The sequence below is a fragment of the Chelon labrosus genome (assembly GCF_963514085.1).
Source record: "Chelon labrosus genome assembly, chromosome: 5".
Lineage (NCBI taxonomy): Eukaryota > Metazoa > Chordata > Actinopteri > Mugiliformes > Mugilidae > Chelon > Chelon labrosus.
Window position 1 is genome coordinate 3,980,181 of NC_140341.1, and position 13,262 is coordinate 3,993,442.

The following is a 13,262-nucleotide window of genomic DNA, read 5'->3' on the forward strand; positions in this document are numbered from 1 at the left end:
TAATTTAATGTAACACCTGTCAACGTTAGCTAGCAAACATTTCAACTACAGTAGCTAAATACATAAAAATAAAAATATTACAAGAGACTGAACCTTAAGAATATTGGATGTGATTTCATAAAAAAAAAAACTGGTAGTTAGTTCATTTTTAGTGAAAATAAAATAAATAAATAAATTTAACAAACATTTAAACTATATTAGCTAAATATATATACAAAAAAATATAACAGACTAGACCTAAGAATGATGGATGTGGATTTATAAAAAGCTCTTTTGAATTTCCAAAAAGTAAACCTGAGAAATTAAATTTTAATAGGCTGAAAAAATTAAAAAATATTTTACGCTAAGGGAAGTTCCTACCCGGGTCACAGAATGTGATGGGTGACATAATTTAATGTAACACCGGTCAACGCAAGCTAAGCTAGCAAACACTTCAACTACAGTAGCTAAATAAATAAATAAATAATAAAAATTACAAGAGACTGAACCTTAAGAATATTGGATGTGGATTCATAAAAAAAAAAATGGGAGTTAGTTCATTTTTAGTGAAAATAAAAAAAACTTGCTAGCGGAAGTTCTCACTCACAGAATGTGATGGGGGGCATAATTTAATGTGACACCCGGCAACGCAAGCTAGCAAAAATTTTAAACTACATTAGCTAAATAAATAAAGAATATAAGAGATTAAACCTCAAGAATAATGGACGTGGATTCATTAAACACATCGCTAGTCAGTTCACTTTTCCTTAAACTAATAAATGAAACTCGAATGTTTTGTGTTTCATTAGCTGACTTTTTGCTAGCCTAAGTTCTCACTCCGGTCACAGAATGTGATGGGTATATTATAATTTAATGTAACAGCTGTCAACTCAAGCCAGCAAACGTTTAAACTATATTAGCTAAATATATATAAAATATATATATATATATATATATAACAGACTAGACTTAAGAATGATGGATGTGGATTTATAAAAAGCTCTTTAAAATTTCCAAACAGTAAAACTGAGAAATTAAATTTTAATAGGCTGAAAAAATTAAAAATTGAGAGTGAGGAGTCACGTGCCGATTTGGGTTGATTTGGGCGGGATCTGAGCCGGTCGGCCATGATGGTAGGAGACGCTATCGGTTGCCAGGGGCAACGCCTTCAGAACTTAACGGAGGCGCTACTAAACATTCCAGAGCTCTTTAATTTTTGCGCGTTTATTATTTCGGCGGGACAGATCTACGAATACAAGAAAAGTAATAAAGTAAAGCAATGGAGAAAGTTAAGGCGAAAGAAAATGGACCTTACAGGGACAAGCTTACACCTACCGCAAAACAGCGGAGACAAAGGCACTAGAGCGACCATATCCCACCAACAATATTCCACCAACAAGGTAGCATAATGTCATGAGCAGAATCTCAACTACTTTTTAGTTAACATTAATGGTTGGCCATTGAGCATTTTCGAAGAGGCAACAGTTTGTTAGATAGTTAGCTAGGCAGCAAACTTCAGATGCACTTCAGGGTTTGCAACAACATTAACAGCTAGGTAACCTACACTTCGTAGCTTTAACAAACAACATAAAGACATTTTTTAGAGAACGTACCCGAGTGAAAATGCAGAGAACACACTCTCATCGACTGGGGGGTGAGATCGAAAGTAAGGTCCTTTCTTCTTATTGCAGCCAACCAAGCAATCCGGCGTCTCCTCGTCAGGTCAGAGACTTGCTCTCCCTGATGCTGTGTCCATTTCGGTAACCTAAAAAACTGTATTCATTGTTCCTATGTTTTCCATATGTATCGTGTGAGGTACTGGAGCAGTTTTTAACGCAGCAGTGAGTTCCAGGCATGGTAAAACAGTGCGGAATTGTGAGAACCTCCTCTACTACCGAGTTAACAACACACGCAAACAATCATGTTTTGCCGCTGGAATCCTGCCAACATGGCGGAGAGGGCGAGGATCCCGCGAGATACCGCGATATCGAGGGGAGGGGCTCTGTACTATGACGACAACTCCTCACTCTCGCTAACGGAAGTTCCTACCCGGGTCTCAGAATGTGATGGGTGACATAATTTAATGTAACACTGGTCAACGTAAGCTAAGTTAGCAAACATTTTAACTACATAGCAAAATTAATTAATAAATAAAATCTCATAAGAGACTAAACCTTATAAATAATGGATATGGATTTTTAAAACTATTTCAGGAATTTCCCAACAGCCCTGATTAGATCACCTTTACTGAAACTACAAAGAAAAACTCCGAAAACCGTTTCTTTAGCTTAATGTTTGATAGCGGAAGTTCCCGCCGGGGTTACAGAATGTAACGGATGACATAATTTAATGTAACGCCAAGAATACTGGATTTAGAGTTATAAAGTACATTGGTAGTTAGTTCACTTTTATTATAACTAATAAAATGAAACGCTAATAACTGTTTTACGTTTTTTTTTAGCTTAAGTTTTGCTAGCGGAATCTTACACTGGGGTCAGAATGTGATGGGTGACATAATTTAATGTAACACCTGTCAACGCAAACAAGCAAACAATTCAACTATATGGGCAAAATAAATTAATTGATAAAGGAAAGATCATTAAATCACAAAAAGCAGATTATTGTATTTTATTGGACAAATTAATTTAATATAATATAATATTGTATATATGAATACAGCAGTTGTGGAAGGAGTACATGCATCTTTTATTAGTAGAAGTTTTATTTCAGCACAATAGCAGTAGCACAGAAACAATTATAACCAAGTACCAAAAGTAAAAAAAAAAAATACTACCATATACAAAATGCAGTTTCACTTTAATGTTGCCACTGATGTTATTTAATCTATAAAAATACATTATATTTTACTAGATTGTCCAATATTTTGCATCTGCTAGTTTTGAATTATGTCACATGTGCAGCACAAATTACAAGGCAGGACTGCCCCAAATGAAAGCTGAAATTATGTCTGTAATCTTGAGTGCAAAGGGATTTTAATTTCCCAGGAACGGACTAATGTGTGACCGTGAATTCATAGAAAGCTCAGTGATTTATTACAGAGAAAACAGACAATTAGATCAAGCAGGTGATTGTTCACATTATCTAAAGAGTCAGTGTCAGACAGGGCACAGCAAGTCAAACTGGGAACAGGAACCAGTGTCATCTCAAGTCTGACCCAGAATTTTTTTAAATTTTTTATTTTTTCCAGGATTAAAAAACATCTGGTTAAAGAGAGGGATGGGGTGCAGCATCCTGCCTCCCCAGGTTTAGTCCTGGTCGCAGCTAAATCCCAGATTAACTCTTGTTCACTGACTGAAACGGGTCATCTCCTCGACTGAAGATGAAAGTAGTCAGAGCAGACACGTCAAAAGTTCAACAGCAACCATTTTTATTATTATTATTATTTATTTATTTAAAAAAATATATCACGTGACAAAGTCTTCTGTCTACTGACACCACTGAACTGGATCGCTGAGCAGGGTAAAAAGAACAAAGTGGCTGGTGTTAAAACTGGGACGTTCTTTGCACATAAATAAACGCTGCAAGATGTTAACATATTTATTTAAATATAATAAAAGCTTATCTCAAAAGACACACTTTGACCCCTGTTCTATCCCGCCCTCATGCACAGCCCTGACATATGGCGGTCACACCCGTCCCGCCCCACCCCGTATGGACAGAGATCATGTCCGTGAAAGCAGTCCATCCATAGGAGGCAGAAGCAACGAGAAAAGTCCATCCATTTAGTTGCGGCACACACGAGCAGCGACGACACTGAGCCGCATGAAATAAGAAGATTAATGTATTTACGGGGAAAAAAAAAAAAGCTGCAGAATCAGAAACATTTAGAGTTGAATGAACGGAGACGAGCAGAGAGGACACATCTGTTTCAGAGATAGCTACAGGAGCTATCAGCTCCTTTAAATGTGAATGAAAATACATTAAAAAAGAAGATAAAAGAAAAACACTTGTACCAGACTATGTAATGCTATGAATATTACATAATATTAATTAAAAAATGATCATTATGCAACAAAAAAATGCATGTTCACATGTACATTTTCATCAACACCCGCTTAATCCTGCAAAACATGACGCTGGTGAAGCTGTTCAGGATCCAACGTTTGTATATTTCATCTCAACATGGCAGATTATTCTAAAAATAAATGACGCCACAACAATGCCAGTCTCTCTCAGCTGAAAAGCCGAATAAAATCATAAAATCCTACGTTTGGCAGAGCAGACTCACACCCACATATTCAACAAGGAACATTCCTCGACAACTTTTATCTCATCGGCAATTTCAAAAAGCTACTCCATCTTGTTTTGTTTTTTTTCTCATGTGCAATAAAGACAGGAATGAAAATCTGAGAGGCCGATCGAGCCAAAAATGAGCCACGCCCCGACAAAGCAGAGGAGCGTTTGGCTCGCGCCGGCTCGCTGCCCGGCCACCCCTGCAGAAAGCTCCCCGTCCTCCTGCTCCAGTAGGGTCCCGTTGCGAAGGCTCTCCGTCCCGTTCCCCATCTCCTCCCTGAGCTCCTGCTGGAGCAGCTTGGAAATGAGGCTGTTGAAGCGGTTCTCTGTGGTTGACATGATCTCCGAGGAGGCCGTGGTCAGGTTGAGCTCCGCCGGGTCTATGCAGGTGCCGTTCACCTTGGCGAAGACCACCTCGCTGAGGTCTAGTCCGGCCACGGAGGAAGGCGAGGCGCAGGGAATGTCCCGCACCAGCTTGTAGTTTTCCATCCACTCCTTCAGCCACTCCAGGGAGCAGTCGCACTCCCAGGGGTTTCTGAAGAGGTACAGGCGGCCCAGGAAGTAGATGGGCTGGAAAACGGGGAAGGGGAGGGTGGTGAGGTTGTTGCTGTTCAGGTGGAGTGTGATCAGGCTGGTCAGGTTCTCAAACGTGCCTTCCTCGATGAATAGCACCTGGTTCCTGTCCAGGTACAGGACCTCCAGCTCCACCAGATCACTGAACCAGGTCTTTGACACGTTGGTCAACTGGTTCCCCCCGAGGTTGAGCATCTTGAGCCGGCTGAGGCCTTTAAAGGCGAGCCTGGGCAGATCAGACAACAGGTTGTCATTGAGGTAGAAGTTCTCCAGCCGAACAAGGTCCTGGAAGGCATGGTCATGGATCACGTTGATGCGGTTCTCCTGGAGGTTCAGGTACCTGAGATGGAGATGTTCAGAGCAGTTATAGGGAATAGAAACTATCTTAAAGGTTTAGGTTGGTGGTACGCAGTTTTCTTAATCGAGTCCTTCTCTATTCTAGTCTCCAGATCATTTGTAGTTTTGTAGTCCTTCAGGATTTCCCACATGCCTGCATAAAATTGACACAAAACTTCAGCAGGTTTTTATTGGACGTACTGAAAGTAGACAAAGAGAACTGAAATATTATGCTTTGGTATTTGTTTATTCAGTAAAATACATACCTGAGAGCTGCAAATCCAGGATTACAAGTTAATTTCAAGGCCAGATCAGAGTCCATGTGTTCAGAAGTGTTTCCAATCATTATAATGAGACTCAGGTGTGGTTCAGTTCCTTGTTTAGTTTAAATAAATCAGGGATTTGTCTCAGTCTGATCTTCACAACACATGTTTGTGGAAGTGTATGATGGCAAAGGACAAAGGACAAAAGAGTTGTTGTTGCTCATCAGGCTGGAAAAGGTCAGAAAACCATCTCTTCACAAAGATTCACAAATAATCCACAGTCCGACAGATTGAAGACGACTGTTCCCCTCCACAGGAGTGGTCCACCAACAAAGATCACTCCATAATAGTCTGAGGGCGTATTCACACCAGGAAGGTCCGTTAGTTCACTTGCTTTGGTCCGGACCAATTTTTTTTTTCTTTTTTTTTTTTTAGTGCGGTTCGCTTTCACACTGTGATTAATTGCAACCGGACCAGAATTTATAAACAAAAACACATGTGCTAAGGTCGTTCAGCCATTGGCTGGTAAACGTATAGGCGGGGTAAAGAAGGAAGCCAAATGTCCCACGTAAATAGGCTACAATGGAGACTTTGCGTACTGTAGGTCTACTTGTTATTATGCTAGCAATATGGTTTATAAACTGAGCGCTGGAATCCCCTCTCTCTCATTTGTTTACTAAAAATCTTATATACTTCTGCATTTTTATGTGTTTTCTCCAGCATTTGAGATATCTGGACATCTGCCCAGATATCTAGGAGGCAGCCTGTCTCCTCAGAGCTCGGTTAAGCCACGGCTCATCTCTACCTAACCTACCTGCGTTTGTTTGCTTCACGTGTCTCTCTCTGTTGTGTGTGTCACTGGGCTATCCTACATTTCCCATAACCAGTGCAGTGCCCGTCGGAAGTATGTATTCCTATAGTGGGAGCTGAAGAAGATTTTTCAGTTGTGACCATTGTCGTGACCCATGTCTCCTCCCCACAAAGACACCTGCCCAGTTTCAAATCAGCGTGCCACAGACAGACAGACAGACAGACAGACAGACACAAACTCACCAAATAAGTTAAAAGAAATTCTTGATTTATAGATAGATGATCAAATCACTCATGTTTTGTCTGTAAACTGTAAAATAACGTTGAGTCTCCGTTGCCATGGTTACCATCTAGCGTTTGAGCCAGCGCAATAATTTAGAACTGTCATCAGGCAACTGGAAATATTAGAGCGGAGAAAATCTATTTTACCGATATATTTTACATTTCTTATCCAAACAACGTCAAACTTAGCAGTGCACATCTTCGTGCCCGTAGCGAGACACCTGCCCAGTTTCAAATCAATCGGGCCAACGGTTCGCGACATATGCGTGCCACAGACAGACAGACACACAGACGCTTCTTGATAGATGCGCGAAAACTACGGGAGCTCGTCAAATCCAAAAAGGTAGATTTTTGCAACTTGGGTCGGATCGAGGTCGGGCTGCTTTCACACCATAAAGGAACCGCACCAGGGTTCGGTAGGAACCGCTCCGAGACCACCTCCTCAGCTGGGTCTCGGTCCGCTTGTTTGGTCCGCACCAGAGTTCGAGTGATTGTATTCACACCAGTCAAAAAGGTCCGAACCAAGCAAGGAAACGAACTTGAGTTCGTTTTAATCGAACTAAACAAGGCAGGTGTGAATACACCCTGAGAGGTCCCAAAGGAACCCAGAGGAACTTCTAAGCAGCTAAAGGCCTCTCTCACATTGGCTAATGTTAATGTTGATGAATCCACTGAACAACCATGGTGTGATGGACAAAGACACTGCTCTCCAAAAAGAACATTTCTAAACATCATGTGGACAAGACAGAAGACTATTGGGACAGTGTTTAGTGGACAGATGAGACCAAAGTAGAATAGTTTGGTTTAAATGAGATGAAACAACACTGCATCATTCCAGCATCAGAACCTCATCCCTCCATCAAACATGGGGGTGCTAATGTCCTGGTTTGGGCCTGTTCTGCTGCATCTGGACCAGGACGGCTTGTCATCATTGATGGACCAATGAATTCTGAATTCTACCAGTGAACTCTAAAAGAAAATGTCAGGACATCTGTCCATGAGCTGAACGTGAAGAGAAACTGGGTCATGCAGCAAGACAACGAGAACCAAGAACACAAGTGGTTCTACAAAAGAACGGTTAAAGAAGAACAAGATGAATGTTTAGGAACGGCCAAGTCAAAGTCCTGACCTTAATCCAAGAGAAATGTTGTGGAAGGACCTGAAGCAAGCAGTTGATGTGAGGAAACCCACCAACATCTCAGAACTGAAGTGGTTCTTTTCTGAGGAATGGGCTAAAATTCCTCCAAGCTGCTGTAGACCACTGATCAGCAGTTACCAGAAACATTTAGTTGACGTTATTGCTGCACAAAAATCTGCTGATAATTTGAATAATTTTTATGCAGAAAAAATGCTGGATGTTGTTCATGACTTCAGCAGGTAACAGGGTCTGTGGATGTTTTAAAGGTATTTAAATTTGGACGCTGCTTTTCTACAGGAGACTACTGGTGAATGATCTCAGACCAGTGAAGAACTCTGTATGGGGGGGTTAGGCACATCAGTATCCAACTCTACCATGAACAAAAGACGCCCCAAGAGCAAATACAGAGGGTTTATCACAGGCTGCAACCCATTGGCATCTTCTGACCTCTCATTGGTGGGTCGTTGGTCTAGGGGTATGATTCTCGCTTAGGGTGCGAGAGGTCCCGGATTCAAATCCCGGACGAGCCCACATATTGTGACCTTGACTTTGTTTAGACGTGCTTTAATTTGTCTCTGAAGAGGAACTGGGTCATGCAGCAAGACAACGAGCCCAAGAACACAAGTGGTTCTACGAAAGAACAGTTAAAGAAGAACAAGATGAATGTTTAGGAAACGTCAAAGTCCTGACCTTAATCCAATAGAAATGTTGTGGAAGGACCTGAAGCAAACAGTTCATGTGAGGAAACCCACCAGCATTCACTAAAATTCCTCTAAGCTACTTGAAACGTTTAGTTACGGGTAATTGCTGCAGACACTGAAAACAAGGTTTCACTTAGTTTTGCAACACACAGATATGTACAAGGATAATATTTCTGTTTCATGTGTTTGACTGGGCTCTCTTTGTCTACTATCAGGACTTGTGTGAATATATTTTTTACAGCGCACTCACGGCAATGAGCTGCAAGCAGCAGTGAGTTATTTCTGTCTTTTATTTTTTGCCCTGAGCTTCGCTTCTCAGGTTGCATCCAGGCTCCAACCAGACCTACTGAGAGGCAGAAGTTGCTTCTGCAACTCTTCTGCAACGTCTTTCTTACTCTCATCTTAACTCAACACTGTGCACTGTCCTTTACACAAGACAGTAAAGGACAGTGCACATTATTTATCATAAAGTATGTCGTTAGAATAGATTTCTTTTAGACTACTATTAATCTGAAAAGCTTATGTTACATGTATTCTTTTCTAGTTTGATGTAGGAAACAGTGTGCATCATTATCACCGCCCCCGGCCTCACCTGAGACTACCGAGGCCCAGCACGGAGTTGTAGGCCACCGCCTCTATCTTGTTCCTCTCCAGGTAGATGTGAGTCAGGTTCTCCATTCCCCGGAAGGCTCCTGGGATCCTCCTGAAGTTGTTTTGGAAGCAGAGCAGCTCCGTCAGCGCCATCTGCTCGATGAAGATGCGATCGGGGATGCTGAAGAGGTTACAGTTCGACAGGTCCAGGCGCACCAGCTTCTTCAGCCCCGTGAACGTCCGGGTGTGAAGGTAGCTGATGTACTCGTTGTTGGCCATTTTCAGCTCCACCAGGTTGGAGAGGCCCTGCAGGACAGAAGTTGAATTTGAATTGAATTACAAAACAAATCATTCATGCTGGAGAGACAGTGCCTTGTGTTTCTTTCTTTTTTTTCGGGACAGATTTGTAAACACATTCCTTATTTCTAAAAAAAATAAATAAAGAGGAAACCACCGCTCATCAGACCTTAAAGGCTCCAGGGGTAATGAAGGAGATGTTGTTGTGGTCCAGAGAAAGAGACTTGAGGGAGGGCAGGGTACCGAACGCCCTCTCCGACAGGAACTTGAGACTGTTCTTGTCCAGGTTGATGGCCGAGGCCTCGCAGGGGAACTCTTTGGGCAGCTCACCCAGGCCGGAGCGGTCGCAGAGCACGCTGCAGCTCTTCTCCTGGGTGCAGGTGCAGGACGCCGGGCAGGCACGAACACATGCCCACCGTGCCAGCACTGCCTGAGGCAGCAGGCACAGCACCGAGACTGGAAGGAGGACGGGACGTACGGTGTGAATATATGAAAAGCTACAGATTTACAGAAGACATCAAAAACCTTTACTGCTGATATAACAATGATAATGTCGTGGGGCTTCAGCTTTTCATTTAGTTTTATTTATTTATTTTTACAGCAGACATAATCATATTCAGATTTAAAAGTCAAATAGCCACGAAAAACAGTTTTAGCCAAGCTAGCTTTGTGGCTAGCACGGCTATAGCGTCAGTCGGTGTGGCCACGTGAAAATGTTTTAACAACTTGTGCTTCTAATTAGATTTTTGTAAAACCTAGCTCCACATTGACACTGATTTAAAAATTCAAGGATTATTAATCGTTTTCCGGTTGAATCTGCTATGGGAAGTCAACTGTTCTGCTAGCATGCTAAACTTAGATGCTATAAGTTTGTGCGCATATGTTAGCTTAAAAGTGCTGCCTCGTCAAGGTGCAATCTCAAAGCTGTGCTAGCATGGATGTAGACTCTAAACTACATTTTACAAGATTAAGAAAACATTTTTATTAAAACTTTTAAGGACGTCAGTCCTTGCAGAGCTCTGGAAAGATAATTTGAACGTTAGCAATAACATCTTGGCAGCGTTAATTTCAGAAATATTGTTGACATGCGTCTAAAGACATTTGGAATATTTAGTTTATTTATTCTGGTGCCTTTCTTTAATTGGATCTATGTTTTTTCCCATATATTTACTTTATTTTGATTAAATTAATTCCACTTTCCTCCCTTTTTGCACAAAACCCTCAATGACGTTTGACCTCATTCTACAAAAGCCTACGAAACTCATGAACATCAGTAATTAGAAACTCAAATATATATAAAAAAGCACAGATCAGTTCCTCTGTTTACCCCTCATAGAGATTAAATTGATATTTGCAGTGACACAGGGACACTGATGGAGTGATGATTGGATGCTTGAGTCACGTTGATGGCCGGGCCGGAGGCTGCGCTGCCTCTTTGCCAGCTGCCGGCGAACCGATGATGTGATTAAGAAAGAACAGCTTACATCAGAGATTAGCCCCATAACAATAGGTATTGTCTGTGCCTGGGATTTCAACCCTGCACCCAGTCCCCGTTAGCTCGACTTCAGCCCTGCCTTTTAGTCTGATCACTCGATCTCTGTGGGAGGAAACTTTTTTTTTTGGCGAAGGCCTAAAAAATTAGGAACAAAACCAGTCGAAGCTACGCAGGGGTTTATATTATGAGGCAGGAGACCATATCCACATCTGAGGAGGTAGAAGGGATTGAAACTGACCAGTGAAAGTGATGACAGTCATTACTGTAGTCTCTCATCTGGGACATGCCAGGATTAACGGAAGTCTGAAATGGCAAAAAAAAAAGCACTTAACTACTCACGATTTACATAAATATGTGACAAAAGCAGTTGCTGGAAGTCTGAAAGAGATCTAGTTTAGTCACTATAGTAGTGTTGTGTTGTCGTGTACATTAAAATCTACAGAGAGAAACAAACGTTTATGCATGTTTGAATTCATCAAAGATTAAAAAGTGACTCCATTCGTACCTGTAGATGTTTGCAGACATTTGCATCCATGAGCGTTCAAAGTCCAAATCCAAATATTCACGCATGTGTCCATCCTGTCCGTCCCATACCAGTCCGCACCCTGCACGTCCGACGGCGTAACTGAGCGAGCTTCTGCTGCTTGACACAGTTCCCCAGCATTAAAAAAAAAAAAAAAAGTATGTGGTTGTGTTTTTACGCCTCATCCTCTCAGCTTCAACCCCATAAATACACACAGCAAAAAGCCATCTCTTAATGGCAGTCAAATCCCCTGGATGGAGTGATAGACGGAGGGATGGGGACGGGGATGGGGATGGAGATGGGCGGTTGGCGGGATTACAGAAGCAAACCGCCCATCAGCGCTCACAGATCAAACCTCAGAGGTCGAGCAGCGACTTGGAAACGCGCAGATTAAACACGAACCGACACACAAAGTGAAGTTGCACGATGAAAACGCATGAAATTTTGTAGTTGAAGTGGATTAAGGGATCAGCAGGTCGCCAGCAGTTTGATCCAATGTCAGAGGCGATCGATACGATTCGCCGTGGACCAACCGACCGGCCGCCCGCCGTCTAACTTTTGAGTTCTAAGCGGCCCTCAAACCTCAAACCTGAACTTGACACAGAAATTACACAACCGGCTTTTAATGGGTGTCACTGATTCTGTGGTTACGAAACCTACTCAGCACATTAGAGGCCCAAGAGTCACATGAAAAAGCCCTCCCAAAAAAATAAAAAATTAGGGTAAAAGTTTTTTGTTTTTTCTCCCCCAAACAGGATAAGAGACACATAATGAGTGCTGTGGCCAAAGTAGAAGCCATCTGTAGAGACATAAAATACAGGTCAGGTATCTCTTTTCTTTTCGCATCTGGTGACAACAACAAGCGTTAGGGCAACCCTCTGGATTTGGGTCATCAGGGAGATTCAGCACCGGTTCACTAAACCCATTAGAGAGTTCAAGCGAAGCCAGAAAGTTCAGGTTTTGTCCCAAAATCGAGGAAACGCTGTTCAAAGCAGCATTTAATTGGGTCACAGATTATTATTATTTATTGTTTTGTAGTTTTTCATGTGGCTTGCTTTGTAAGGAAAGTAGTTTTATGAAAAATGACCTCATACTAAAGTGTTTCTGAAAGGAAAGATTCACTTTGTGGAGCCTGTTTTGACCAGTACTGAGAAAAATACCTCTATATGCAATTGGATAGTCCCTCCGGCCGTTCAGTTTTGGCCTGCGGGACGTATGTTTGACACTTCTGGTCCACGAGTAGCGCGGTAACTTGGAGACAAGACAGTTAACGTTACCAACCAAGGTAGACATTGGAAAAATTACCCGTCTTTTCACCCGTTTTCAGTTTTTCCATTTTATTTCCTCCACTGTACCCACACTTGTTGACAGTGCGTTTGTCAAATGTTTTTGGAGATTCACAATTATGAGTTTCAAAAGCTAAGTAAGTCGAAAGCAGGGGGTGTCAAATGTACGAATGTTACGGAAATTGCATAGAAAACATTCAATAAAAGTAGCTGCTATTCCTACTTTGTCCACCAGGGGCGCACTTAATTTTTTCACAAAGAAGAAAGAAATTAAGAAATTTCAGGATGTTCGTAAAGGATATTTCAAAAAATGCAAACATTTCCATGTTTTTCTTTGCACTAAATTAAAGGGAGGGTTATTTTTAGGTCGTTGTACTGTAATGTTTCTGGTCCCGCCTTCATGAGATTAAACTATGCCCGTATGTGGATTTGAACTAAAATGAGTCTGACAACCCTGATTTAAAGGTTTTCAGTGTTTTTCTAGGGGATTGGAGCCCAGCACGGAAGTAGGGTAGGAGCCCTCTGGTTGGCAGACCAATCAAAAGGCCAAAATGGTGTAAATTCATTCATTTGTTTTCTGTAACTGCTTGTCCTGTGGAGGGTCGTGTCAGGACTGGAGGCTATTCCATGTGTCATTGGGGCGAGAGGCGGGGTACACCCTGGACAGGCCTCCAGTCTATGGTGGAAGTTAACACATGTAATTTACATATATCATAATTTTATAATATGTCTGG

At 41.8% G+C, this 13,262-nt stretch overlaps 1 protein-coding gene across 1 annotated transcript; it reads right to left on the reverse strand.

Annotated features, from left to right (window-relative positions):
* Window positions 1-4,317: 4,317 nt before the first annotated feature.
* On the reverse strand, window positions 4,318-10,979 carry nyx (nyctalopin; the record flags this gene model as incomplete). The annotated part of the gene is made up of 4 exons (XM_084545599.1): window positions 4,318-5,146; window positions 8,929-9,233; window positions 9,394-9,680; window positions 10,958-10,979. 4 exons carry the CDS (start codon window positions 10,977-10,979, stop codon window positions 4,318-4,320), a joined length of 1,443 nt encoding a protein of 480 aa, XP_084401725.1.
* Window positions 10,980-13,262: the final 2,283 nt, after the last annotated feature.